General features: G+C 49.9%; 1 protein-coding gene and 1 non-coding gene across 7 annotated transcripts in view; both read right to left on the reverse strand.

Moving 5' to 3' along the window:
* Positions 1-6,269: 6,269 nt before the first annotated feature.
* LOC121660804 lies at positions 6,270-6,456 on the reverse strand. Its single transcript, XR_006014783.1, has one exon. It is a non-coding gene; the product is annotated as a U2 spliceosomal RNA (small nuclear RNA).
* Positions 6,457-20,740: 14,284 nt separating this feature from the next.
* LOC121660798 (butyrophilin subfamily 3 member A1-like) overlaps positions 20,741-26,086 on the reverse strand; it is a 45,820-nt gene continuing 40,474 nt past the window's right edge. For 5 of the 6 annotated variants that reach the window (XM_042020302.1, XM_042020305.1, XM_042020304.1 and 2 more), the window contains 4 exons: positions 24,594-24,761; positions 24,085-24,252; positions 22,438-22,488; positions 20,741-21,523 (listed from right to left, as the gene is read on the reverse strand). In XM_042020302.1, coding sequence (XP_041876236.1) covers positions 20,964-21,523; positions 22,438-22,488; positions 24,085-24,252; positions 24,594-24,761 — 947 coding nt within the window. In that variant the 3' untranslated portion in view covers positions 20,741-20,963. The remainder of the gene's footprint in view (positions 21,524-22,437; positions 22,489-24,084; positions 24,253-24,593; positions 24,762-26,086) is intronic. The other variant, XM_042020301.1, reaches the window with a different exon arrangement.

Genomic DNA, 26,086 nt, shown 5'->3' on the forward strand with positions numbered 1-26,086 from the left:
GTTCGGGAAAAATAAAGTTTCCTCAAAGGAAAGTGAAGAAGATAAAACTATTTATTTAACAAACACATGGGAAAGGAAAATAATGTTAAATGGTAAAATCTTTCGCTGTGGAGGAAAAACCTGGGAAAGCGTTAGAGTCCTCCCTTTGGTCTCCTCGGAGCTGGGGCTTGGCCCGGGGCCAGGCCCTCTGTGCCCGGTGGAAAGTCCTCCCGATGGGTTCTGATGTTAAAGCAATCAAGCAGTCCAGTAGAAAAGGGAGAAAATCCAAAATTCCAGAGACGGAAAAAATTCAATTCTCAGTCTCTCTCCGGAGAACAAAGCAGCTGAACCACTGGCCAAAAAACCTGTTCTGGGCGCAGCAAGCCGGGTGCTTCCTCCCTCCCCTGCTGCAGTGGGGAAAACCGATTGCTATCTGTGTGTGACCTTGAACAAGCTGCAAACTGCTTTGCAAAAGTTTTGCTCAGTTTTTTCCTTCCCCCTCTCAGACTCAGGTTAGAGGCATAGAAAGGCACAGGAATTAATTTCTGGGCATAGGCAGCAATATGGGATACACATCATAAGGTCACCCCAAGACACAGGAGCTTGTTGGACCACAAAGTCAGGGTTTTCCCAGATGGGATTAATGTGGCATTAACCAAAGAACTATTCCCAGCTTCTTTCCAATGCAAGGGGCAAGAAGCTGTTAGGAAAATTATTCATGACACCAGAGGCTTATGTCCAAAAAGGAGACAGATGAGTCCTGTAACTTTATTCAAATAAAGGGAGAGGCCATGGGACATTTCCCCTGGGATCTCTCAAATTTTTGGAGGATGCAACCTCCTTTTTAATCCTATTTTCCCAGCCACATCACCCTCTTTCCCCATTGGCTGAGGTACTTGAGCGGTACAGACTTCCCGAATTGCCTAATACAGACCCCCTTCTAATATGCATCCCCCCTTTTTCTTTGTATCTCTGTTCTTTTTCACTAAGTCCAGGGATTTAACATGGCCTTGTGTGGAAACTGACAGCTGGTCAGAAAGCTTCACAGACATTGATTTAAGCACAACTATTCTTTACCCTTGAGAATTCAGCTTGTACCCGTGAGAACTTTATCATCAACAGAAGCAAGAAGCCCAAAACAAGAGCAGAAAACATGCAGCTGTCTGTGGGATGTTGTTTTTAGCTTAGATTTGTTTTCTTATGGGTGGTGGCTGCAATCTACCAATAACTTTTATGAGGTGTTAATGTAGAAGCCTATGAGGACACAGCACGAGTGACAAGAGACTATATAAATGGAAACTTTGTAGAATAAAACGTCTTTTCTGTCCTTTTACCTTCTGACAAAGTTGGTGTGCATTCTTCTGGAGTGTCGCGTCCGTCTCAACAGTGACAGCCTTGGATAAGCAACAGTCTGTGTCAATTAGTAACTCTCCCCTGAAATTTATTGTTCCTTCCATTGCTTCTTTCACTTACCAGTATCTGGCTTTATCTACAGGCAGACTCACAGTTTGTTTGTAAAGACACATTCCTCACATTCCTTTCAAAGCCCACAGTCAGGAAAAGTTTGGGCCCAACAGGAGTGACAGGAGTGACACATTAAGAGGATCTAAGGAGCACTAAACCCAAAGTGGAGAGGGGGACACAAATCAGAAAAGGGGGATCCTAAACTGATTGTGGGAGTTGAATTAATAAGACAGGGAGGTCGGTATAAAACCATGGACACAAAGAGGGGCAGGGCCTGGGTATCCCCTCAAAGGTCTAGGGGAGACCCTAGCGGGGCTCATGGCCGCCCTCCCTCATGCAGACAATAGTGGACAAAAGGCAAAACTCAGGATAGAAATGCTGTGATTTATAAACACAATTTTTTTTAGACATCTTGAGGGTTTGGGGTGCCTGGGGTGTTGCAGGGAACACAAAGGGGGTTTACCATTTCTGAGCCGCTTTTCTAGAAAATAATTCAGTGGCTTTTGGGGTGAAAGTGCCTCGTTTGTCCCCCAAAAATAAGGGGGTTGGGGAGATCCTCATCCTCTTATTGCCTCTGTATTTAACCTCACCACCCTGATATGGATACCCTGAGCCACATATGGATGATCCTGGCCCCATAGGGAGGCTCAGGGCTCTGTCTGGACACTCTTGGTCCCATCAGGCTGCTTGTGGTCCCATAGGGACAATCCAGAGGGGCGTCCCTAACCCTAGGGAGCCCTGCACATTCCCCATCCCACTCACAGCTCCCAGCTGGCTCCAGCTCTGGAGAAGACACAGGCAAAGCAGTGGAGATGCTGCGCATCTGAGGACAATTCTGGCTGGAGCCGCCAGCACTTCTGGCGCAGGTTGGCCACCTCCACCTGGAGACCCACCTTGTCCTGTTTCTTCTGGGTGCACAGGGACATCCCTAGTTCTTGGAGAGGTGTGCAGCCCTGCTTTGGCCCCCTCTCACTTTTTCCAGGTTTCCATGGAGCTGCTTTAGCAACACTTCCAGCTGAGAAACCTCTTCCTGCAGGTCCAAGTACAGGCTGGCTGCAAGAATGTTGGGGGATCCTGGGGATCTGAAGTGTTCCCCGCACATTGGGAGGGGACTCCAGAACATGGCCTGTGGGAGACAGAGGAGTAGAAACTCCTGCAATTAAAGGAGGCTTTGATTTACAACCCTGGAAGAGACTAGATCTGGCTTAATTGACAGAGATTTATAGACTTTAAGCAAAAGGATTACAAACTTGTATTCCTATAATTATAAGGAAAATTGTACACTGGGTGTTTTGGTGGAGGGTTTTAAAATATAATAGAGTGATTTTATATAGTTTAAGAATGTAGATGGTATAAGAGAGACATCTGTGTGTACGTGACATGAGAAGTTATTGGTCAAGACATAGCTGCATTGCAGTGAGAAGTGCCACAGGTGATAGGTCATAAATTTAAAACAAAATGTCGTTTTAAGCACCTATTGGATTAGAAAGTTATAAATTACGATGTAACCCTAAATCTTGTGACTAGTTGCCATTATTCGGAGGTATGGTAAAATCTCACACCTTGGCTGATGCGTTTGTTATTTTAAACAATAAATTTGTGTAATTGCATAGCCCCATCCCTGAAAGTTGTTTTCCTCCGACACGTGAACGCACGAAAAACGGACAATGGACAACATGCTCAGCACTGGGTCAGTGATGGAGAAGAGGCAGATGGCTCTCTGCACTGGGGAGCATCGGCACCCCAAACCCTCTGGGACATGAGGACATGGGGACACAGGGACATGGTGAGAGGGACACAGGCATGGGGGGCACAGAGGAACAATGGGGACACAGTGATGGAATGAGGGGACACAAGGACATGAGGTCATGGAGATGGGTATGAGGACACGGGGATGTAGCAACAGGTGACCGGACACAGTGATAGGGCCTGGAGACGCCGAGACACGGGGCCGGGGCCCACAGGGAGCCGAGGGCGGGGGCGGAGGGACCTGGGGACAGGCCCTGGGGCAGTGACACGAGGAGAGGCCGGTCCTGCTCATGGCGAGACTGAGGCGCCAGGCCGGGCCGGAGCGCGGGGCCCAAGGCAGCCACCATCTTACAGGGGCAGGGTCAGGCCGCCAGGGCAGAACCGGACTGGCCGCAGCCCCGCACGCCAGGAGCGGAACTGGCGGGGGAGGAACAGAGGGGGCGATGGCCTCGCATGGTGGGTGTCCCCCGCACCTCTTGTCCTGCGAGCAGCGGCTGCTGTCATGGCCCGATGGCTCGGCCGCCTTCGTACAGGGCATGTTGAGCTCAGGGGTTCCCACCACACTTCCCCCTCTGCCGCCAGGAATCCTCTTGCTACCCTCCCCAGGTGTTTCCTTTTGGGTGGCACAGCTCAAAATGGCCCCGAGGTTTTAGAGGGAAGAGGGACTTGGAGCTGTGTTTGCCTTTTGGGGTTTCCCCATCCTTGCACCCCCAGCTGCTCTGCTGCTGCCTGAATGCTGCCTGCACAGGGCTGCTGGATGTGAGGCTGCCCCTCTCCTCCCTCTTCTGCCATGTCACCCCCATGGAGGGACTCTCCCACCCACCCCGACACAAACGATGTCAGTGGTCTGTGGCTGGATTGCCCTGCTTTCAGCCCTGTCGGGTCCCTGCACCCAAAAGCCAGCTCTGGGTTCCCAGGAACTCCAAATTCGCCAGCACCCTCACCCGTTTGTGGTCTTGGAAACTGTGCCTCACTCATCATGGGTGGAATGACCCCTCCCTTGTTTTGGTGGAGCTCCACATTAAATGTCATCCCCTGCAGGGACACACAGCACCTTGGACCCCCCTGCACCCAAAGGCCCTTCCCCACCTCGGTGTGTCTGGTACCTCAGGAACAGAATCGTTGCAGGGTGATGCCCCCCTCCACACGCAGCCGGTGGACAAGACTTGGCACATGGTAGTGCCGGTAGCTGTAGATGCAGCTGCCGCCCACCCAGATCCTGAAGTGGGTGCTCATCATCCAAATCTTCATCTGAACAACATCGATGTCCCTGTGAGGGACAGGGACCCTCACCCACCCATTAACACCCCTCCTGAGAACAGCGAATGCCCCACTCCCAGCTCTTCCCCCAGAGAACACCCCTGGGGACTCACACCTCCTGGGGACACTGATTTTGATGTGCTGATGACTGACATCTCCTGCCACCCTGGGAGCCCTGGCCCAGGACTAACTGCTTTCACTGCTCATGGTCCACGGCACTTTCTCTTTGTTCACTGTGATCTGCAGGGACATGGGGATGGCAGGGACAGAAGGAACAGCAGGGACATCAGGGACAGTCAGGGGACTGATGCATCCGGGAGCATGGCTGTGTCCGCCATAGAGAGCTGAGCTCTCACTGCCTGGGGTCCCACCTTGTACGGGCCCTCATGGGGCTCCATGAAAATGTCAAAACCTCTCCCCCTCTGCCTGATGTGCCAGTCCCCAGTCTTCTCTTCTCCCCCTTCTCTTCTGGCTGTGCCGTTCAAGTGACATCCAGCCCACAGGTGATGAGGAATGAGAGCTGCATGAGTGCCTCCTATGCAGTGCACACCAGAGACACCCAGAACCTGCAGCAACAGCACCCATAGGTGGGGGTTCCAGCAGCCCCACAGTCCACAGGCCATGGAGGGGCCCCCAATGCATCCCCACACCACAGGACTTGGGTAACCTCAGACACAACCTGCGGAAGGTATCTTTTCAGCTTTATACCGGCTAGCGCTTATATTTCAATGCCTTAGAAAGCCTCGAGCAGCCTTGAGAGGTAGCAAGGGCGATCTAGCACTTTAGTAGCTCTAAAATCGGTACCTGAATCAGCTGCAGAGCAAATACCATCAGCAGAAGCAAAGAGGGAGAAATATAGCTCCCTGCTCGCTCAATTCCCTGCAGTTAGAAGCCTTCAAATGAGACAGACAACCAGAGATGTTCACAGGAAGATAGCTGAGCTGAAAGAGAGCGTTTGCCTCCCCTCGACCATCTTTTATTCGGAGAAGGGGAAAGGGGATGACTGGGGGCGGACCCGGGGTGAGCGGCCAATCAGACACTGCTGAAGAGTCTGAGTTACATTTGGCTTTGCCCGTGCTTGGAACAAAGGAGCTCGGAGCACGTGTCTTTGGGAGGGGGGATGGGAAGCTCAAAACAGGCAGCAACAACAACCCCCAGCCTGGGGACACCCCAGCCCAGCCCTGCTTCTCCTGCTTGCCGAGTCCTGTCCCCCACCCAGGACGCACACAGTGGTCAGTTTGGGGACACCCCTCCACAGTCTCCTCTGCCTGCCCCAACCAAATCTTTGCCCTTCACCAGAGCCCCCAAGCAGCTTTGGGGTGATGGCTGCAGGGGGACACGGGATGACACAGGGGGTACCCACCTCCTGGCCTGGACAAAGAGCTGCCCCCAGATGATGAAGGATGGCTGCAGAGACAGTTTCCTAAAAATGTAGGTGAGCACAGGAACTGTTTGGATGGGGACAGAAGTACGGGGGAAATTGTGGCTCTGGAGGACATACCGGGCTGAGAGGTCACAGCTGCCCCACCCATGTACTCCCTTAGTCCCATATGGTTGCTCTGGAGCCTCGTACTTCCCAGCTGCAGATGGCAATCTGCATCTATATAGCCCCCTGTCACTGCCACAGAGACTCTCAAGCTTCATACAGCCACTCCCAGCCCCATAGGGTCCTTCCACTAGATCCAACACCTTCTCCGAAGGAAGCACAGCCGGGGCTGTGACACACTGCAGCTCTCTGCAAACCACAGTCAGGCCAAAACCTGAGTCACAGAGTTTTCCACTCTTTATGTCTGGAGTTAATTAATAAATGCCCCATTGTGGGATGCCCCTTTCCTGGAGTTTCTGCAATACCAGGACCATACACAGAGTAGGGGAGCAAGCTCTGTTTCTGATCCTGCACCCAAAAAAACATAGAATATTAAGGTCTCTCATGGAGGACATCTCAGATATTTCAGTGCTCAAAACCAATCCTACACTTCATCTCAGCCAGGAGGCCACAGCCCTGCAAACACGGCAGAAACCCCCACTCACCCCCACGTAGCTGTCTTCCCACACCCTTTCTGACCTCCTCATGCACAGACTCTCCCACTCATCTGATATGTCCCACCTGTGCTCCACTGGCACCAACCCCCAAACTCCTGAAACGCCCTGTGCTCAGCTTTCCCAGCATGCCCTTTGTAGTACTCTAAATGGACTTTGCACGGCCACACCTCCCTTCACCCCCCTTGGCTCTTGAGTCCCACCCACTGCCCCTCCCTCCCCCACTCCTGCTTGCTGCATCATGCATGATTGGCTGCTTGTGCACTGCAATTTGCATTTGTTCCGCCCCATATTATCCTGCCAAATCACCCGGGAAGGCCAATGCCTCATTAGCATAGCCCTGCCCGCAGTCACCCCAGCCACACACCACCCCCTTACACAGTGTCCTGCCTGCCTTGGCCCCTAGCCCTTTGCACCCTGTCGAGCTGCTGGGATTAGGGAGGAACCCAGCACCGAGGGAATTGGGTGTCCCCCCTCCTTTGGGGGCACAGGAGAGACCATTTGGGCCAGGGGAGCAAGTGCCAGAGGAGGGGGGAGATTTGGGGAGAGGGACACAGGGACACTCCAAAAATCCTCTAGAAGTGTTCCTCTGCCCTCTCAGATGTCTCTCTGCCCTCCAACTTCACCCCCAAAATGGCTTCAAAGTGCCTCAAAGCTTGTCCATTGGTGGAGGGACACTTGGGAGAAATCAGGACCCCCCTTCCCCCGTCCCAGCAGCTTCATGCCCATTTGGGATGAGGAGCAGGGCTGAGGGTGCAGGAGGTCCCCAGAAATTTCCCTCACCCCGATGACACAGCTGGACACATTTATTGTTCACTTGCAAACCATGATGAAGCAGAAAATCCACTTGCAGCCTGTGGGGGTCCCTGATGGAGCAGAGATCCACCTGAAACCCATGCAGGATCCCTGATGGAGCAGATAGATTCCCAAAGGAAGCCTGTGCTGAAGAAGGATCCTGGCAGGACCTGCAGAACCATGGAGAGTTACGCCCACCTGGAGCAGGTTCCTGGTAGGATTCATGATCATGTGGGGTCCCATAATGGTCCCCTTGGTTCCATGGGGCCCCACAGTGTCACAGTGGTCTCCTTAGTTCTGCAGTTTCACATTGGACCATTGTTTACACAAACCCCCAGTGTCACAGTGGCCCCTTGGTAACATGAGTTTTCATAGTGTCACAACGGTTCCTTGGTTTCATGAAGTTGGACAGTGTCACAATGGACCCTGCACCATACTGACACTGTTGTCATCCAATTTTTGCCCAGCAATGTGACGAGATTTATTTCCACAGTTCTGTGTTGGCAAAGGAAGGATACACATCTGGGAAACACTACTGGGAAGTGTCTGTTGGGAGAAGAAGAATCTGGGCCTTGGGTATTGCCTGGGAATCTGTGACTCGCAAAGGGCCATTGACTCTGGGCCCTCAGAATGGCTTCTGGGCCATAGGGTTGGCAGATGGACGAGACTATTGGGCCTACACAGATCGTTGGACCCGTCTGACCGTGACTGGCACTTTGTCAAAGATTGGGATCTTCTTGGACATCCCAGCCAAGCAGGTTTCTTTTTATGATGTCTGTAAGGCAAGAGCTTTGTACACTTTCAGCATTGCTGATGGCAGCAGCCAGGAAGGGAAATTCATTCCCTTCTGCTCCACAGGCCCTGTTACTGCAGAGCCTGATCGTGAGCCTCTGGAAATAATGTAGTTTTCTGGTGATGATAAATAGGTCTCTTTTCTGATGGCAATCAGTAGGTCACTCTGCATTTCAAACATCAGTAATGTACAGGCAATGATCAAATCCCATTGTAATCAGGCTGCTGCCTGATTTGTGTCTCCTGAACAAAGCTAATGAAAGAGAGGACAGATCTGTTACGGTGGCCAGCTCTGAAATTATTTACATTATGCATCAGAATGAAAAATATTTTGAGGGAAATTTTATATGCTTGCGGAAAAAAATGTTCCTTCATGGTATAATTGAAAAAGCCCTTCCTGGGCACTGTGAGTTTTCCTGAAAAAATACTGTATTTTTTCCTAATTGTCTGTGATTTGTCATTTTGTTCAGGAGGGATACCGATAAACATTTTGTTGGGAACCTACAAACAGGCAAGGTCACCCCACCACACATCTCCACATGGCTTTGGAATATCTACGAGGACAGAGACTCCACAGCCTCTCTGGGGAGATTGCACCTGGGCTTGGTCCCTCTCAAAGTAATAAAGTGTTCCCTGTTGTTCCTCAGGAACATCTCGTGTTTCAATTTTTCACATTCCCTCATATTCTGTCAATGGCATCTCTGGGAAGAGCCTCTTTCAGGTGTTGAGACACATTCCTGAGATGTTCCCAAGCCTTCTCCTCTCCAGGCTGAACAGTCCCCGCTCTCTCAGCCTTTCCTCCTGACAGAAATGCTCCAATCCCTTAATCATCTGTGTGGGCCTTCCCTGGACTCTCTCCAGTAGTTCTGTGTCTCTTTTGTACTGGGGGCCCAGAACAGCAGCTGTGGCCTCTCCAGTGCTGAGGAGAGTGGAAGGATCCCCTCCCTTGACCTGCTGGCACCGTTCCTCCTAATGCAGCCTTAGAGACCATGATCCCTCTTTGGGGCAAGGGCAAATTGCTCTCCCAGGTTTCACTTGGTGTCCACCAGGACCCTGATGCCTCCCACTGTCCAACTGCTCTGCTGGGTGTCCCCCAGCCTGTGCTGCTGCCCGGGCTTGTCCCTCTCTCAGCACTTTGCAGTTCTCCTCACTGAACCCCAAGAGGTTCCCGTCAGTCCATTTCTCCAGCCTGTCTGGGTCCCTCTGGGTGGCAGCAGGACCATCCATGGCCAGGGTGGTTCAGCCACCCCTCCCAGCTGGGTGTCATCAGCAGACTTGCTGAGGGTGCTCTCTGCTCCATCACTGGGGTCAGGCAGGAAGAAGTTGACCAGGACTGGGGCAGGATTGACCCCTGGGCCTCACTCCTGGTTCCTGATCTCCCAACAGACTTTGGGCCACTGAAGTCTCTGGAACTCTCTGGGACTCTCCCTTCAGGCATGTTTCTGTTGAACACACTGACTTCCCATTCCCCCTGTTGTAGCCATTTTTACCAGTACTTTTTGGTAGCATTGTGCTGGATATGAGTCAGTTCAGTATCTAAAACTGGACTTTATATTTGTCTTAGGTTACAATGTAAGATGTAACCAAAAGTATGTATTCTATCACCACCATCTGTTAAAACCAGGTGGGGCAGTGTTCTTTATCTCTTCCATGATGCATCCCTGATAACTCCCTCTGGAAGATATCTTCTGTTAATGGGCCATCAAGTCTCACTGCATGATTCATAAAATTACATCACCCCATTGTGAGATGCTTTGCCCAGGGGAAGGAACCAAGCATTCCTACCTGGGTATAATCTGAGGTTTGGAACACCACACCGAGCCCTTACCTACTGGGTTTCCAGAGGACAAGAGCTACATAACCACCACTGGACCTTCAGAGGAAGACCAGACCCTTCTACAGGATCAGTGCTTCAACAGAACCACATCTATCACTTCAGGAGGACTGCAGCCACCATTTTATCGGACTGCTACCGCCACCCTGACCGACAGGGTGTCAGGTTGTATCCTGACTGTCAGTGTTTCTGTACTATTGCATTTATTTTTAATTTTCCTATTAAATTGTAGTTCTGATTTTGAGTCTCTCACTGGTTTGATTTCAAACTACTACTGAGCTGGGGAAACAAGGGTTAAGTGAATTACTAAAAGGGCTGCTTCCTAAAACAATGCATATAGCTTGCCTAATATTAATTACATTTGCCAAGTAGGAAAAGGGAGGATACAAGACTATTGATAAGGAGAAGCAGCCGTGACCAAGAGATCCTGCTTTGGACCTAGGAACCAGCTCAAACCAGCCTTGGAGCTTGACTTGGGCCAGGGACTCAGGGAGCATGCGCAAGGAAGCAAGGTGAAAAGTTCAAATTGATGAAGACTCCTTACTTCATCGAGGAAGACTCCCTACTTCATCCCAGAAACCCCTGCACGAGGCACTGTGCAAGCACAAGCCATATGGAAATGACTTTGGGCTCATTATAATAGGAAACAGGGCTAGGTGGGGCTAGGAAATGAATATGTATAGGCACATTGGGAAACTTAATGAATATGCAGCTTGTAACTCGATATATACCAAGCCAAATGGTATTGCGGGCACGCATGCATTTGGTGGAGCAATCCACATGTGCCCCAGCACTGGAATAAACATACCTACTTTACAACTTATTTCAGTAGTGGAGTCTTTTCCGCGTATCAGTACAATATCTAAGTCACGAATTGCTGCCAAAATAAAAGGGCTTCTTTTATTTCTTTTTCTTAAACATACTATGAAATTCATAGAAGGTTTTTTTGCTAGAAAAAATGTGAACTATTTAATGTTCTCTGTCATGTAACGGAACCAAAGTACAGGTATTTGCATGTTGTGTTGCACTGGCTCTGGCCAGATTCCAGATTTTGATAGTTCCCATAATAAGGGCGCAGAAGTGATTGGGAAAATTCAGCTAAAGCACGAGCATGGGCTGTGCTGGCTCTCAAAATATTTTCACTAGAAACTGTGATTTATGATCCAGCAGGATTGAGTGCTGATTAACAACTAAGCAGAGAGTAATATTCTTAGGTTGGAGCCCTGTCCACATAGCCTGAAAATCCATTTTAGCTTCAGGAGCTCCATTTAGATTCCAGAAACTCCATTTAAGCTCAAGCTTGGGCCTTGAGTCCCTGTCTGAGCGGTGCTAGAGGTGTTTTTGTCTCAAGCTCCATTGCAGCCATGGCCGTGCCTGGCCATGGATCCAGTGACCCCCACCCATGGACTGTCTCTGTGAAAAACACCTGGGGAAGCTCAAGGTCCCTCCTCTGTCCTGGACGACTTCATCCACATCAACACCTTTTGAAAGAACAGCAGCAGCCTCCACATTGCAGGCACACAATGAAGGGGCAGAGCTCTGCTGGGATGGAAAACCCACCCTGGGATTGAGTTTCCAATTCTGAACCCAGAGGCCAGGAGTGCCTGCAGCTGAGAATGCTCATTCCCTGTGTCCCCTCTTTGGAGCTGTGGTCAGACTGGCTGTTTTCCTTCCAGAACGCTGCTGCTGAACCTCCCAGACAGCGAATCCACCTGAGGAGAAATGGAGCATCTGAATGTATCGCTCACCCTGCGAGGGTGATACAGACACGGACACCTGACTTGGGCTCACAAAGTTTTATTGCTATGAATGGATGTGGGGGTTTAAATCTCTGCCTTTTGCCCAGGCCTCTGGCAGCAGGCAGTAGGTTTATTGAGGTGGCCACCAACTCAAGACCCGCTCTCATTCACAAGTTCATTAATAATGGCTGATTCAGTTTATTATAGAATGAATTATTTATTTAATAGACACAAAACTAACCGACATAAGACTTAAAACAGACTATTACTACACAGGAGTAAGATGAAAGGGAATACTAGTATTATACACACGGGGTTAAAGGTACCATTAATTTTACAGCCAGCAAAGAAATAATATCACTTAGGATCCAATGTTTCTTACTATCCAGTTGTGATGGAGCGCACATCAAAATCCTTTCCCTCAATTCCCAGGAAAGTAACCACGGAACCTGCGTCCAGATTTTGGCAAGAAGTCTCGCATGCTTCTCAAGGTGTGTGTAGGAGACTCTGCCTCTGTGATAATCTGTGTGCTTTTATAGTCTTTGTAAAACAGTATCTCTCAGTCAGAGGTATTTATTTTTCTTTTATCTCTTCCCCCATCTGCTTTCCAGACTAAGATGTTGATTCTTAGGTGGGGGCCTGAGCCCTTTTGGCTCCAGAGATGACCCCTTTGGGCTTTTCACCCACCTGCCTGGTTATCTCTTCTATATGCACCAGTCATCTGTGGTGGGGAGAGGGCGTTATGCCCTGCCACCGGCCTTTGTTGAGTCCTTGCCCACAGGAACAGGGCAAACCAGCACAATGTTCAGCAAGGACCTGCTCACATTTCTTCTGCCCTTTAAGCCTAAATATTGTTCCTTCTTCTTTTCTTCTTTCTTCCTTGTTTTATGCCAAGGGAACATCTGAATAGTTGAGATTTTTCTATATAAAGGACTAGAACAACAATTTCTGGGTATAGATAACAGCAAAAATGGGATTCGAAATTAGCAATTGCTGTACATCCCAGATTCTTCACACACACGAATTGGTAAAACACTTACAATCCAAGCTTCCCAGGACTCTTACCTGAGATTTGGCGTAGAACTCACCGGGTAATTCAGCTGCTCTGCTTTGGGGGCACTTTGGATGCTGTTTCCTTCATTTGCTGAAATCACACAGTCGATGTATCTGCCATGACACAGGAGGATCACACACCAAATCACAGGAGATAGGAATGCCCTAAAAATGATCTGAGTCTTCCAGCAGCACGAGCACTTCCCAACACAGAGAGCCCAGGGAATGCAGGCAGGGTGGGAGGTCAAGCTCAGGACAAATGTGAAGAAGGCTGGACAGAAGTAGGAAGCAATACACAATTCCCTTAATGGCTTCTCTGGAGGACATTTAAATTCCAGCTCCATTCCTTCTTCAATCACAACCAGAATTATGGAGTAAAGTGATACTTTACACTAAAAGGATTTTTCCAAACACTTTGGAATTGCTTCCTGACTTCCATTCTGCTTGGTGATCAATAACCTTCCAAGAAGGATTCAGTACCTCTGTATGACACCACTCATTTCTTACGCACTTTCTATCACCATGTCTGCAAAGAAACAGAGGAAATGAAAATTAAATACACAAAGGAATTGGGTACAGATACAGTTCCATCTGACTTTGGAGATTCTGAAAATTGTGGTTTCAGATGTCTCATGCCCTGTGCAGAATCACAGAAACACAGAGTAGTTGAGATTGGAAATGACCCTAAGAGATCACCTGGTCCAACTCCAGACACCTGCTCCATCAGCAGTGGCATGGCTCAGCTCCTGAAACACACTTGAACCGTCCCTCCAGACTTCCTGTGCCCTCAGGCAAAGCCTGCAGGGGGGATCCTGTCCCTGGGGGCCCTGGCAGGCCTGGCACAAAGGCCCCAGGCAAAGCTGGTGGGCAGCAAGGAAGGCAGGGGCTGCCCTCTGCTCCTTGTGCTCCAGCAGTGCCTGGGGCCAGCCTCTGCTTCCCTGGGCCAGCTGGGCACCCTCCCCACAGTGCGCTCTTGCCTGCACAGCACTGGGGGAATGTCCTGGTTCTGGCCGGGACAGGGTTCATTTGGCAGGAGCCAGGAGGGGACTGGATGCAACCCCGGGGTTATTCTAGACCACCTCACACCATGTTCAGGGTCTGGGGGGGATGGATCCTTTCCACTCAGGGCAGAGGTGGAGTGAGTGGTCATGGAAGCACCAGGTTGCACGTGGTGAGCACTTGTGTGTGAATCATGTCTCTCTTATACACTCTGCCCTTCATGTTGCTGCTGTTAACTGCTCGTTTCTTATTTCATTGCTGGTTCACTGGTGGCTCCAGTGACCTGACAGGTCCCCACTTGAGTCCCCACACCCCCCACTCACACAGTGACACCAGGTTTCCTCACCGCTTCAACCCCAGGTTTCCCATGGCAGAGTCTCAGATGTCTCATTCCACAAAGCCACTGATTTGTGGTGCAACAACACAGAAACAGCTTGAGCTGGTGCATCTTAGTAAAGTACCCCTTGGGCTCACATAATTTTCCTGCACTTTTCCTATTTCCCCTGGTGTTTTCCACCCTTTCTTTTGCAAACCTTTTTTCCTCTCACTTTCCACCCTTTTCTCCCCTCACGTTTTCTGCCATTTTTCTTCTTACACTTCTCACTCTTCTGTCCCCTCACGTTTTCCACCTTTTCTCTCCTTCTGTTTCATACCCATTTTTCCTCTCACTTCCATCCCTTTTCCCTCATTTTTCCTCCTGGTTTTCCCCTTCAAGTTTTCTGCCCTTTTCTCCCTTCTTCTTTCCCCTGACATTTCCTACCATTTTTCTCTCACATTTCCCACCCTTTTGTCCCCTCTTGTTTCCCATTTTTTACCTCACATATCCTACCATTTTGTCCTCTCATATTTGTCACCTCTTCCCCCTCATATTTCCAGCCCAAAAGTCTCTCCTTTCCTCCCAAGTCTTTTTCTTCTGCTGAGTGTCTCCATGTCCATCCACCTCTCTGGCATCACAGGCCTTGGTCTCCTTTGTTATCGATCAGGTTTGGCAGGTCAGGGTCCCTGCTTTGTCTCTCAGTGTCCGTCCACCTCGCTGCAGTCACTGGGTTTCTGTCCTTTGTTACAAAGGTTGGCAGTGCACAGCTTCTGGTCTCTCCAGGCTCCCAGCCAGAGCTCAGCCTGCATCTCAACCTGCATGTCCGTCTGCCTCTGGAACTGCAGCTGCAAACCCAGCTCCTGCACCAGATGTGTTCCTCAACAGCAGAGCTCCGGGCATGCATCTGTGCGGGGACATACACACAGTGTTCTGCATTTCTGCTGTTATGTCTTGGTCTGCCATAATATTTTGGAAAATGTTTTGGGGGTGAGAAGCCCACTGCAGTTTCTCCTGCATTTTCTCATCCTTCTTTGGTTTAACTGAGTTTTTTATTTCTTTCTCTAGGTGGTCCTTCCAATTCCTCTCCTAATGCTTTAAAATCCAGTCTTTTCATTCACTACAACCCACATGAAAAAATTGTGTCAATGAAACTCTAACAGTCAATGAGGTGGAAAACAATGCACAAGCCTAAAGAGGAAGTGATAGTAAAAGGTCACTCTCAATAGTTTGTTAAAATTTCATTGCACTAACTGACAATTCGGGGAACATTTAAAATTTCACAGTGACTGAGGTCCATTATGTGTCAGGCAGCTCCACAGGCAATCCCACTTCCCTCAAGGGCTGCCATTGCCCCTGTGCCCATTGGCTCTAGAAAGAACAGGCTGCCCTGTGGGGGAACAAATGCGGCTTCTCCTGGGGAAAACCTCAGCAAGGGGTCAGTTTGCCATTGGTCATTGCAGTGACTGTAGGAGAGGGGCATCCCACCATGGGACATTTCTTGGTCAACTCTAGACATGAAGAGTGGAAAACCGTCTATGACTTTGGTTTTGGCCTTAAGCTGTTGCTGTGTGTCTCAGTTTTGACAAATTTCAGGAAAAAACCCTGGAATGAGTGTTTCCTCTAAGGAGAAAGGGCTTCAATAACTCCCTTTTCTTCTGCCAATGAGAGAAATGGATACGAGAGGGTGAAAGTGAAAAAAAAAACCCTGTTTATTAAAAAAAAATTGAATAAATGCTAGATACTGAAATTGTGGAATCTTACCCCCCACCCCCCTAAAACCCAGTGACAGCCTTCTCTCTGCCGCAGGCACTTTCCCCTCTGGTGCAGTTCCGGTCACGGCCGGCAGGGGCGCTGGTGGCTCCCGGCCGGGCAGGGCGGGTGCGATGGTTCCCCCGCGGCTGCAGGGGGCGCTGTGGCGCGGGTCCCGCCGTCTCTCTCCGTGTGGACGATGGCGGGCACAGCCGGCAGGAAGGGATGGAGAAGGAACTTCCTTCACAAACCCCCAGGGGCAGCCAATCCCGGTGCCTCCTCTGGATAGCAAAAGGAGCTGTAGTGGGAAACCTCAGGGGCAGCAAGCTGGAATGGCAGGGCGGGCTCTCCCGGGACCAGCAAGCAAGAGGCAGCAGAAACTCTGCAGCTGCAGCTGGACCACGGGACCTCCCAGCAGGCAGGGGTGAAACAGCTACAGCGTAGCAAACAACCCCAGAGCAGCAGCACAGGCATGGTGGGGCTTGGGCAGCAGCAGCAGCCCGACTCCCAAACACGGCGGAGAGAGACTCCCTGGGATTTCTCACCAGCTCTGGCAAGTCCCTGAGTCGGTGCCATGCGGAGGAGCGTGGCCCCAGGTCCTGGCGGGCACACACTGGCTCTGGGCTTCCCGACGGCAGAGCAGAAAAAGAAGCTGAAAGAAACAACTGTAGCAAATTTCCTGCTAAGCAGGTTTATTAATGAGATAAACAAGATTGCCCAATCAAAATTTATAAAGAAATAACATGTATTATGCGACTGAAATATCAGTCTCAAAAGCCACGATCGAGAAAAGCAGCACCGAGCCCGGGGTCGGAGCTGGGTGAACATGCATAGATCTGATCTGTATCGCATCAGAGCTCCCAAGTTCACGGCTGCTGCTTTGGCTGGTCCCTTTTTATACAGTTTTTGGGCAGAGTCTGAATTAATTCTATTCTTCTCGTAATTTTAGCATATTCATGAAGTTTTCTTGTCCCAGAATTGGGCTGCACAAAGCCTTTCCTGGGTCTGATGGACTGTCCATCCTGGGTGATGAGTGGGCCATTTCTGGTGATGGATGGGCCATCTCTGGTTCCTGGAACAGTTATTTTTAGTTCCCAGAATGTCCGATCCCTTATCAGATGAGATGTAGGTATCAGAAGGTGGTGATCAAGTCGTCATGGTGCAAATGTCCCGGTGATAAGATCCAACCCCACCTAGGTGGAATCCTCACTTATTGATTACATCTGTGAGAGAACTTCTTTTGGTGCTGTGAAATTTTTCTCTCAGCCAGGCTGGTGGAGGGATTTTGAAATTCTGTCTCTGTATGGTCTGATTACATTTCAGTTTTATACATAATAGCACGAATTACATACTTTATTTATAACATTAACAAAAACTAACAATGGAGCAATTAAGGTTTCTAACAGCTGGCTAGCTTATTCCTGGGGAGGAGAACCCAACCCACACTGGGACAGATGGTCAATGGGAAAAAGCTGTGAGGCACAATAGAAGGAAAAAGAAAAGAAAATTGAGGAAAAGGAAAGGATCAGGCCTATATGGGGGTAGCTGCCAAGCAGCTCTGGGTCTGAGCAACAATGCTGCAGTGGGACAAGAAAGCCACAGATCATCTGACCAAACTTTCTGGCTGAATTCAAACATCACTGGGAACTTGAGTGACTTCCTAGCCATGAGGAAGGTAAGATCTGTGGTGGATGGAAGCACAGAATCATTTCTGCTGATTTGGAATAGTCATTCCTACCTGGATATAATCTGAGGTTTGGAACACCACAGGCAGCCCTTACCTACTAAATTCCCAGAGAAGAGCTACATAGCGACCAGAGGAAGACCAGACCCTTCTACAGGATCACCGCTTCAACAGAACCACATTCACCACTTCAGAAGGACTGCAGCCACCATCTTATTGGACTGCTACCACCACCCTGACCAACAGGGTGTCAGGTTGTATCCTGACTCTGTCCGTTTAAGACAGTGTTTCTGTATTATTGCCTATATCTTAATTTTCCATTTAATTGTAATTCCAACTTGGGATCTCCCACTGGTGTGCTTTCAAACTAGTACACACTCTTTATGAATAAAACTTTGACAAGTTAAATTTTGAGAATTGCCAGTGATAGTATATGAACAAAAAAATATATTCAAAGCGAAATACTATCAAGCTCTAATCCCCAATAAAAACTAGCTTGAAATAATCATTCCACATGCACAGAGTACAGTTCTTACCCAATCAGCATCCCTACAGGGGGAGAAGACAGGTTCAGCCATCCACTGATCCCAGAAGTTACAAAGGAGTTAATCCCAACTTCTCCCCATTCTTAACTCACTTTTGTATTCTTTCTTTACATTTAGGTGGAGCTTGAGTGACTTTAGTCATACATATTACTCAGTGAGTGGTGGTCGTACCTTGGGGGTGAGTATCTCAGTACGTAAGATAACCTTGGGATGGGGACATGATCAGTCCAAGGAGAAGGATTTCCCAATGGCTGCTAGTTCAACAGCAAGACATCCTCCCGTATCTCCCTTGGTTTTCAGCTTCAAATAATCACCAAATTCCCTCCTCTGCAAGGGCTTTGGCAGAGCCTGGCAGTGGGGTCTCTATTCCCCTCCCTCTGTTAGTCTCCTTAGCATGTAGGGGAGTCAGGCACACCAAACATAATCTCTGTTTATTAAAATGTAAATCTATCCCCAGTCTTTTTCCCACATAATCTTATTGAAGGGCATTCTAAACTAATTTTTACAAGAAGAAAGTGGAGAATCCCATGATCAGGACTAGAGGGACCCTGTCTCCAACCAGTTGGACAAGAAAGACAACCAGATTTGGACTGGGTGGATCCAATGGCCTTGAACATCAGCCCCACGGCAGTCCAAGGCTCCAGCAGACAACAGGGCACAGGGTAGCCCAGGCAGAGGCCAATAATCAGCAGTGTGGTTCAGGGGTCAATACTCGTGTTCTGGCCTTTTTAACATTTCCATTAGTGATTGTGAGTAAGGGGTGGAGAGTCCCCTCAGCATCTTGGATGATGATCCAAGAATGGAAGAGATGGCTCATACACTGAGGGATTCTGCTGTCATCCAGGTGGACCTGAACAGGCTGGAGAAAAAAGGGCTGACAGGAACAATTTCAAGTTCAACAAGGAGAAGTGCAGATTCCTGTACAAGGGGAGGAACAAGGCCAGGTACCAGCACATCGTGGGGGACACCCAGCTGCAAAACATCTGGGCAAGAAAAGGGTCTTAGGGCTATGGTGGGCTCCAAGTTGAGGAATAAGCTCTTCCTGCAATGGGATATTGATATCCCAGGCAGTATTAGGAGGAATGAGGCAACGAGTTGAGACAGGGGATCTTTCCCTTCTCAGCACTGGAGAGGCCACAGCTGCTGTTCTGGGTTCCCCAGTACAAGAGAGACATGGAACTATTGGAGAGAGCCCAGGGAAGACCCACAGAGATGATTAAGGGATTAGAGCATTTCTGCCAGGAGGAAAGACTAAGAGAGAGGGGACTGTTCAGCCCAGAGAGGAGAAGGCTTGGGGAGATCTCAGCAATGTGTCTCAACACCTGAAGGAGGCTCTTCCCAGAGGTGCCACTGACAGAACACAAGGCAATGGGAAAAACTGAAACACAGTAGGTTCCTGAGGACCAACAGGAAACACTTTATTACTTTGTGGAGGACCAAGCCCAGGTACGAGTTCCCCAGAGAGGCTGTGGAGTCTCTGTCCTTGGAGATATTACAAAGCTATGTGGAGATGTGTGGTGGGGTGACCTTGCCTGGTCGTAGGTGCCCAACAAGATGTTTATTGGTATCCCTCCTCAGCAAAATGACAAATCACAGAGTATCAGGAAAAGGAGAGTAATTGCCTTAGTTTGAAAGACAGGCATCTGCCAAGGAAGGCAGGAATCTCCCTTGGAATGTAAAATATGATTCCCTCCCCTCCAAATTATTATAACTTTGAAGTTAAGGGGCTTTCAGGCAAAGATATGGGAAAGGGAATAACAGTACTTTACCAGTATGTATATGGATAACAAGGCAAACAAACAACAACAGTGGCAGCCACAACAAACAGAACCAGAGTCCCAGTGACAGCCTCCCCTCGGCTGTCGGGCCCTTTCCCCCCGGTGCAGTTCCGGTCACGGCCGGCAGGGGCGCTGGTCGCTCCCGGCCGGGCAGGGCGGGTGCGATGGTTCCCCCGCGGCTGCAGGGGGCGCTCCGGAGCGAGCTCAGTCTCCTCTCTGTATGTGGGTAATGGCTGCCGCCATCGGATGGGATGGAAAAGGGGCTTCCTTTACAAACCCCCCCGGGCAGTTGGTCCCAGTACCTCTCCAGATAGCAAAATGAGATGTAGCCGGGACCTCAGAAGCAGCAAGCTGGGATGGCAGGGACAAGTAGATCCCAGAGTATCAAATGCAAGGTATCAGAAACTCCACAGCTGTAGCAGAAGTTGTGGGATGTCCCAGCAGGCACGGGGTGTCTAGTTACAGTGCAGCAAGACGCCCTGAAGCAGCAGCAGAGAACAGCAGGGCTGAGCGGGGAATTGCTCCTCGGTGATAGCTGGCGGCCCCTGGGTCCAGGTTGTGCAGAGGAGGCGGCCCCAGCAGGGAACAGGGTGTACCTGGCTCTGGGCTCCCCAACAGCAGAGAAGCAGAGAAGCAGAGAAGCAGAGAAGCAAGCCAGCAAGCACAGCAACAGTGCCGAAGGAAAAGAAAAAAAAAAGAAAAAGACAAAACCCACAAAGCTACGAGGCCAGCCAAAAAGCCCACCCGGAAGGAAGGAGCCACCCCTCAATCCCCCCCCCCAACTCTCTCTGGAAACCCCAGTCTAGCTCTCACTCATTTCAATACTCCTGACAGTCAGGGAGATGGAGGGGGTGGGAGGAGGGGGGACAGCAACCACCTTGGACACAAAACAAACAAACAAACCAAAAATGGTATGGGATAAAAAAACCATCGCAAGACAGTAATTTTTCAGGAAAACTCACAATCCACAGAAGTGCTTTTTTCATACTACTATGAAAGAAAATTTCCCTTGACAATATAAAATTTCCCTCAAAAAACTTTTCATTCTGATGCATAATGTAGAAAGCTGACCACTATGATAGATTTTCCCTCTCCTTCAATACTTTTGTTCAGAAGACACAAATTTGGCAGCTGCCTCATTACAATGTGATTCTATCACAGTATTGACCTTTGACATGCAGAGTAAACTACTCATCATCATCAGAAAACTGCACTATTACCAGAGGCTCAGTGTCAGGCTCAGCAGCAGCAAGGCCTGTGGAGAAGAAGGGAATTAATTTGCCTTCCTGGCTGCTGCCATCAGCAATGCTGAAAGTGTACAAAGCTCTTGCCTTACAGACATCATAAAAAGAAACCTGCTTGGCTGGGATGTCCAAGAAGACCCCAATCTTTGACAAATTGCCAGTCACGATCAGACGGGTCCAAGGATTCGTGTAGGCCCAATAATCTTGCCCATCTGCACACGCAATAACCCAGAAGCCATTCTGAGGGCACAGAGTCAAAGTCCCTTTGCGAGTCACAGATTCCCGGGCAATACCCAAGGCCCAGATTCTTCTTGTCCCAACAGACACTTCCCAGTAGTGTTTCCCAGATGTGTATCCTTCCTTTGCCAGCACAAACAGATGGGAATCAAATCTCTTCTCATTGCTGGGCACATGTCTGATGACACCAGTATCTTTCACTTTCTGTCCATCTGCAGAGATTTCCAACCTGGGATGAGCCGTGTCAGCATCCAGGGTGACATCCCCTGCAATGGTCAGGTCAGGCCATGAGGAGCAGAAAACACAAGCTCTGCTTTTCTGAGCCTTTCCCTTCTGTGCTCTCAGTCTCCTCTCATTTGTCCTTCCCCCCTCCACACTCAGGAGCACTCAGCAGCCTCTTGCCTCAGGGCACCTCCAGCTTCTCCCTCCCCTCCTGCCATGTCCCTTCCTTGGGCTGCTGCCAGAGAGAGTGGCAGCCTGCAGGCACCAAATGCCATGCACTGCTCCAGTGCTGCTGGGACTGCAGCAGGCAGCTCCAAGGAGGCGGCTGTGGGGCTGAACCCCCTCTCCCTCCATTTCTGCATTGCTGGGGGGTGGTCTGAGGAAATGAGCAGGAGTTGGCAGCAGCTGGAATGAGGTTTGGGTGTCAGGATTAACTCCTTGGCAAAGTCTGAAGGGGATTTTCCAGCTTTAAGCAGTTTCTCCTCACTAACAGGAGAGCACCAGTGTGGGATATTGCTTGCACATGGATTAGAGTGGAAGAGTGATCTGCAGTGCCACAAGGATAAGGGAATGTTTCTTGCCTCAGCTTTCCACGCTCATCAGGGGATGCCAGAACTTGAGCAAGGTGCAATGTCATGAACTGAGAGCCTCTAGCTCAGCTCAGATTGAAAGGAGAAGGAGCTGCTCCTGCCATGGAGCAAGATCAGTTCCAGACACCTTTCCTGAGAGCCCCAAGAGGCCAAAGCAGGAGCGGGAGCCGGAGCTGCAGTGGCCACTGCAAGCTGGCTGTGCCTGCTCCCCACAGCTGAGAGGGCTCCTGAGAAGCACAGGCAGGGCCTTGGGCAGCACATGGCAGTGAAAAAAGTCATCAAATCACCCTTCCCTGAGTGTGTTCTTCTCCAAACAGCTCTCTGAGCTCTCTTTTTTTCAGAGGTGTACTCAGGCTCTGAGGTCTCACCTCCATCATCTCCCCTGTGCTTACCTTTGTAGGACTCTACTTCGGAAAGTTCTGTGGGAAAAAGAGAAAAGCAGACAATGAGGGGATTTGTCAAGATTTGCTGGGCCCCCGTGTGCTCAGACACAACCCAAGCTGTTGTGGACAAAAGGATGAGGTTCCAGTAACACACTTGATGTCTAAGTTGGGGAAAGACCTCAAGCAGTCCCAGGCCATTCTCCAAAGGGAGCAAAGCCAGAGGCACTGGGGTGCTCGATCCTTGGGCAGCAAGAACTCCAACCAGCCCTGAAATCCAGGCAGGAATCCTTGAGGAGAAGGAAGAAATTAATCTCCCTGCTGGTGGCAGGGAAGAAGGGATAGGGAACAAGGGAGATGAATTTCCATGGAGAAGACCTCTCTGGTTTGCCCTACACTGGGAGGAACTGTAGCTTCAGGACTCTTCAATGCTCCCATCTGCTGTAGGGATGCACCTTCCCCAGCACAGCCCAGCTGCTGCCTGAGTATCTCCTGGTGCCAGCTGACATTTCCACGGGGCAACACTCCCAGACTGATTTAAAATCTGCTCATTGCCCGTAGTAATTTCCAACTTCTAAATCTGGAAGCATAGATCCAAAGAGAGATGGCCATCTCTCTGCTCTACATGACACTGAGGCCCCGCCCCACTCCCCTACTCTACCATCACACACACACACGCACACACACACACACTCTCTCTCTCTTAGCCACTTCTAGTCACATTTTTAAGAACCTCCAAGAGAAAACAGTTAATCAGTGTGTCTAATAATTTTGTTTCCCAGGCATGGGGCCCGTGGCTCCAGTTTTCTCCCTCGGAGGTCCAAGGAGGAATAAAACCTGCTGTGAGATGAGCTCGGCCTCTCCTTCCTTTCCAGATGGAAAGAGATACCAGAGTAATTACCAGATCATGGACTACAAAGGAGAAGGGGCCCCTGGGAACCAAAGGCAACTTTGCTGCACCAGTTACCCATGGAGACACTTGTCAGGTTGATTTGGCACTCCTGAGCCAGGGAAAGGGCAGCAGGGCTTGCCCAAGGCCTGAGGCCTTACATTTCATCTGGGGCTCTCACACTCCTGTGGTCCTTCCCTCCCTGCAGTGTCCACCTCCCAGGGTTCTGGGGCACGTGGGCTCTGGAAAGAGGACAACAAACACCGTCCCAGCTCCTCAGAAGTGGTTTGGATGGATTGACTGCTGGAGGGCTGTGGAAAGAGCACAGGACCTGTGAGTTTTCTGAAGGGCTTGGCAAAGGCCTGATGGGCAGGATGAAGGGTTGGGATTGTCCTCCTCCAAACTGTCCAAACAGCATCCATGAGCTGTGGGAGACACCCCTCTGTTGTGAGGAAGGTGAGTGTGTAGGAGGATGTGCAGATGGACACCTTTTGCACATCTCAGGTCATGGAGAGCCCATGGTACACACTCCCTTCAAAGACAAGGGAGAGCAGAGGGACCTTGACCACCTGCAGTCCCCACCTCACTGTTCAGGAGTCTCTGGGTGGGACAGAAAAGCTACTCATCCAGGAAAGTCTGTCCCTCTCCATCCTTTCTGAGGAGCTGTGGAGGACACTGGATGATTTCCCTGTAGATCAGCTTTTGCCTAGAGAGATGGAGGTCTGCTGGGGAATGACCCTGCTCACCTCGTTTGTTCTCCAGCTCTGTTCTGAGGACCTGTAGGTCACGCTGTGTGGACATCTGCATATTATGGAGAATTTGCTGGAGATTTTGCAGTTGATGGGAGATCTGCTGAAGATCCTTCTGCCACGTGGATTCCAGGATCATTGTGGCATTTCCTTCCTCTGTCATTCTTGTGAAATAGACTGGTGTCACTGAGACAATGATTTTGCCTCCCCTAAATAACATCATGTCCCACTAATGATATGGGGCCTTTCCTGTCAGAAAGGACCAAGAAGATGCTGTCCTTTCACTCCCTTCAATGATGAGGGAGAGCAGAGGAACCTTGAGCACCTTCAGTTGCCATCTCAGCATCAATAGTGTTCCACATACCTGGGTCATAAGAGCTGCTCCCAAGGAAATTCTGCTTACAGTACCCACTTTGAGGAGAGAAAAAGCTCACAGGATGGTGTGCCTGTACAGCAGTGTTTCCCTTCAGAGAGATGAAGGCCTGCTTAAGAATGGTCCTGCTCACCTCGTTTGTTCTCCAGATCTGTTCTGATCATCAGAAGGTCACGCTCTGTTGACTCCTGCATGTTCTGGAAAGCTTGTTTCAGAGTCTGAATTTGTTGGGACAGTTGCTTGAGGTCCTTCTCTAGCCTGGATTCCAGGGCCTGGGAGATATTTGCCTCCTCTGTCTTTCCTGTGAAGAGAGAATGTGGAATATGGGGTTATATTTGTTAAAGTGGTTGAGGTTTATGCTCACCAGAAGGCCCTGTGGGAAAGGCACAGCTGCTGGGCGGCTGGAAGTTGGGTGAGGGGTGAGAGGCAGTCGCAAGTGAGGAGAGAGTTGGTTGAGTGACAATTGGCAGAGGGACTGTGATTGGCTGGAGGAACACATGGCCAGCATATGAACGGGAAGCTGATTGGGTAATAGGATGCATGGACAGCAGCACGGGAGCTCTGCCAGCCAATGGGTGCCCTTCTGCTGTTAGGTTCTGTTAGGCTTTGGTTTGGTTTCGGTTGAGATTAAGGGTATAAAGAGGGGGTGATTTTTTGGCAATAAACGGATCTTCTTGGGACATACAAGGGGGTCTGTCATCTTTGTTCCCCACTGCTACAAATTGCTGGCCTGGATCGGGACCGATAAAAGCGGTGAAGGGTGTGCACCACTCCGGTAGCAATTTCCACTGTGTTAGGAATTGGTCAGCTGGGAAGAGTTCGGGGAAGGAACTCAAGGAATTCAAGTGCGCACACCTCACCTATCAGGTGAGTAAGCAGTGGAAGCAATATGGGAGGTGGAATATCCCTGGAACAAAGAAGGAGCTTGGACCTGTTATGGTGGCTCCTACATCTGCAAACTACTGATATTGATGATGTGAAATTAAGCACCCTGCTGGACTGGGCGTCCAATCACGTTAAAGATTTTCCCTTCAGTGGGCCCCTTCAATCAGAAGCCTGGCAAGCGGTAGGGCAGAGACTTTTTGATATTGCCAGGAACAACGATGCCGAAGCTTGTGGACACCTCGCTACATAGGGAACAATCATGGCGGCCTTTAAGGGAAGTTGCGTGGACATTGGCCATTACGCAGCTTCAGAAGCCGATTCCCCTGAGCCCTCAGCACCACCAGAACCCATATCCGATGCATCAGGCTACCCCGAGATTAACCCATCCCCTACAGAATTGCCTTACCCCGATAAAAATCCCTATGCGGTCAGCCCCCTCGGCGTGGAACTCCCTGATCGTGAGCAAGCACCGGACTTACTTCCTGCCCAGAATGATGACATTGTAACCCAGTGTTGGCAGAAGTGTAGGGAAGCTGTGATGAAGGAGGGAGACCTGGCAATCATTATGGCTCGTCCGGTTATATATGCGCTGAACCAACTCCTGGCCTACAGGGAACTAGACTATAGAGTAATCAAAGAACTGAGGACGCTAATAAAGGAAAGCGGCATATCCTCCTGTCACATCCTAAGTTAGTGTGCTAGTTTGAAAACAAACCAGTGGGAGGCACTAAGTCAGAATAA

This window comes from Corvus kubaryi, unplaced genomic scaffold, assembly GCF_017639235.1.
Source record: "Corvus kubaryi isolate FWS band 111438036 unplaced genomic scaffold, C.kubaryi_AGA036_p1.0 36940, whole genome shotgun sequence".
Classification (NCBI taxonomy): Eukaryota; Metazoa; Chordata; class Aves; order Passeriformes; family Corvidae; genus Corvus; species Corvus kubaryi.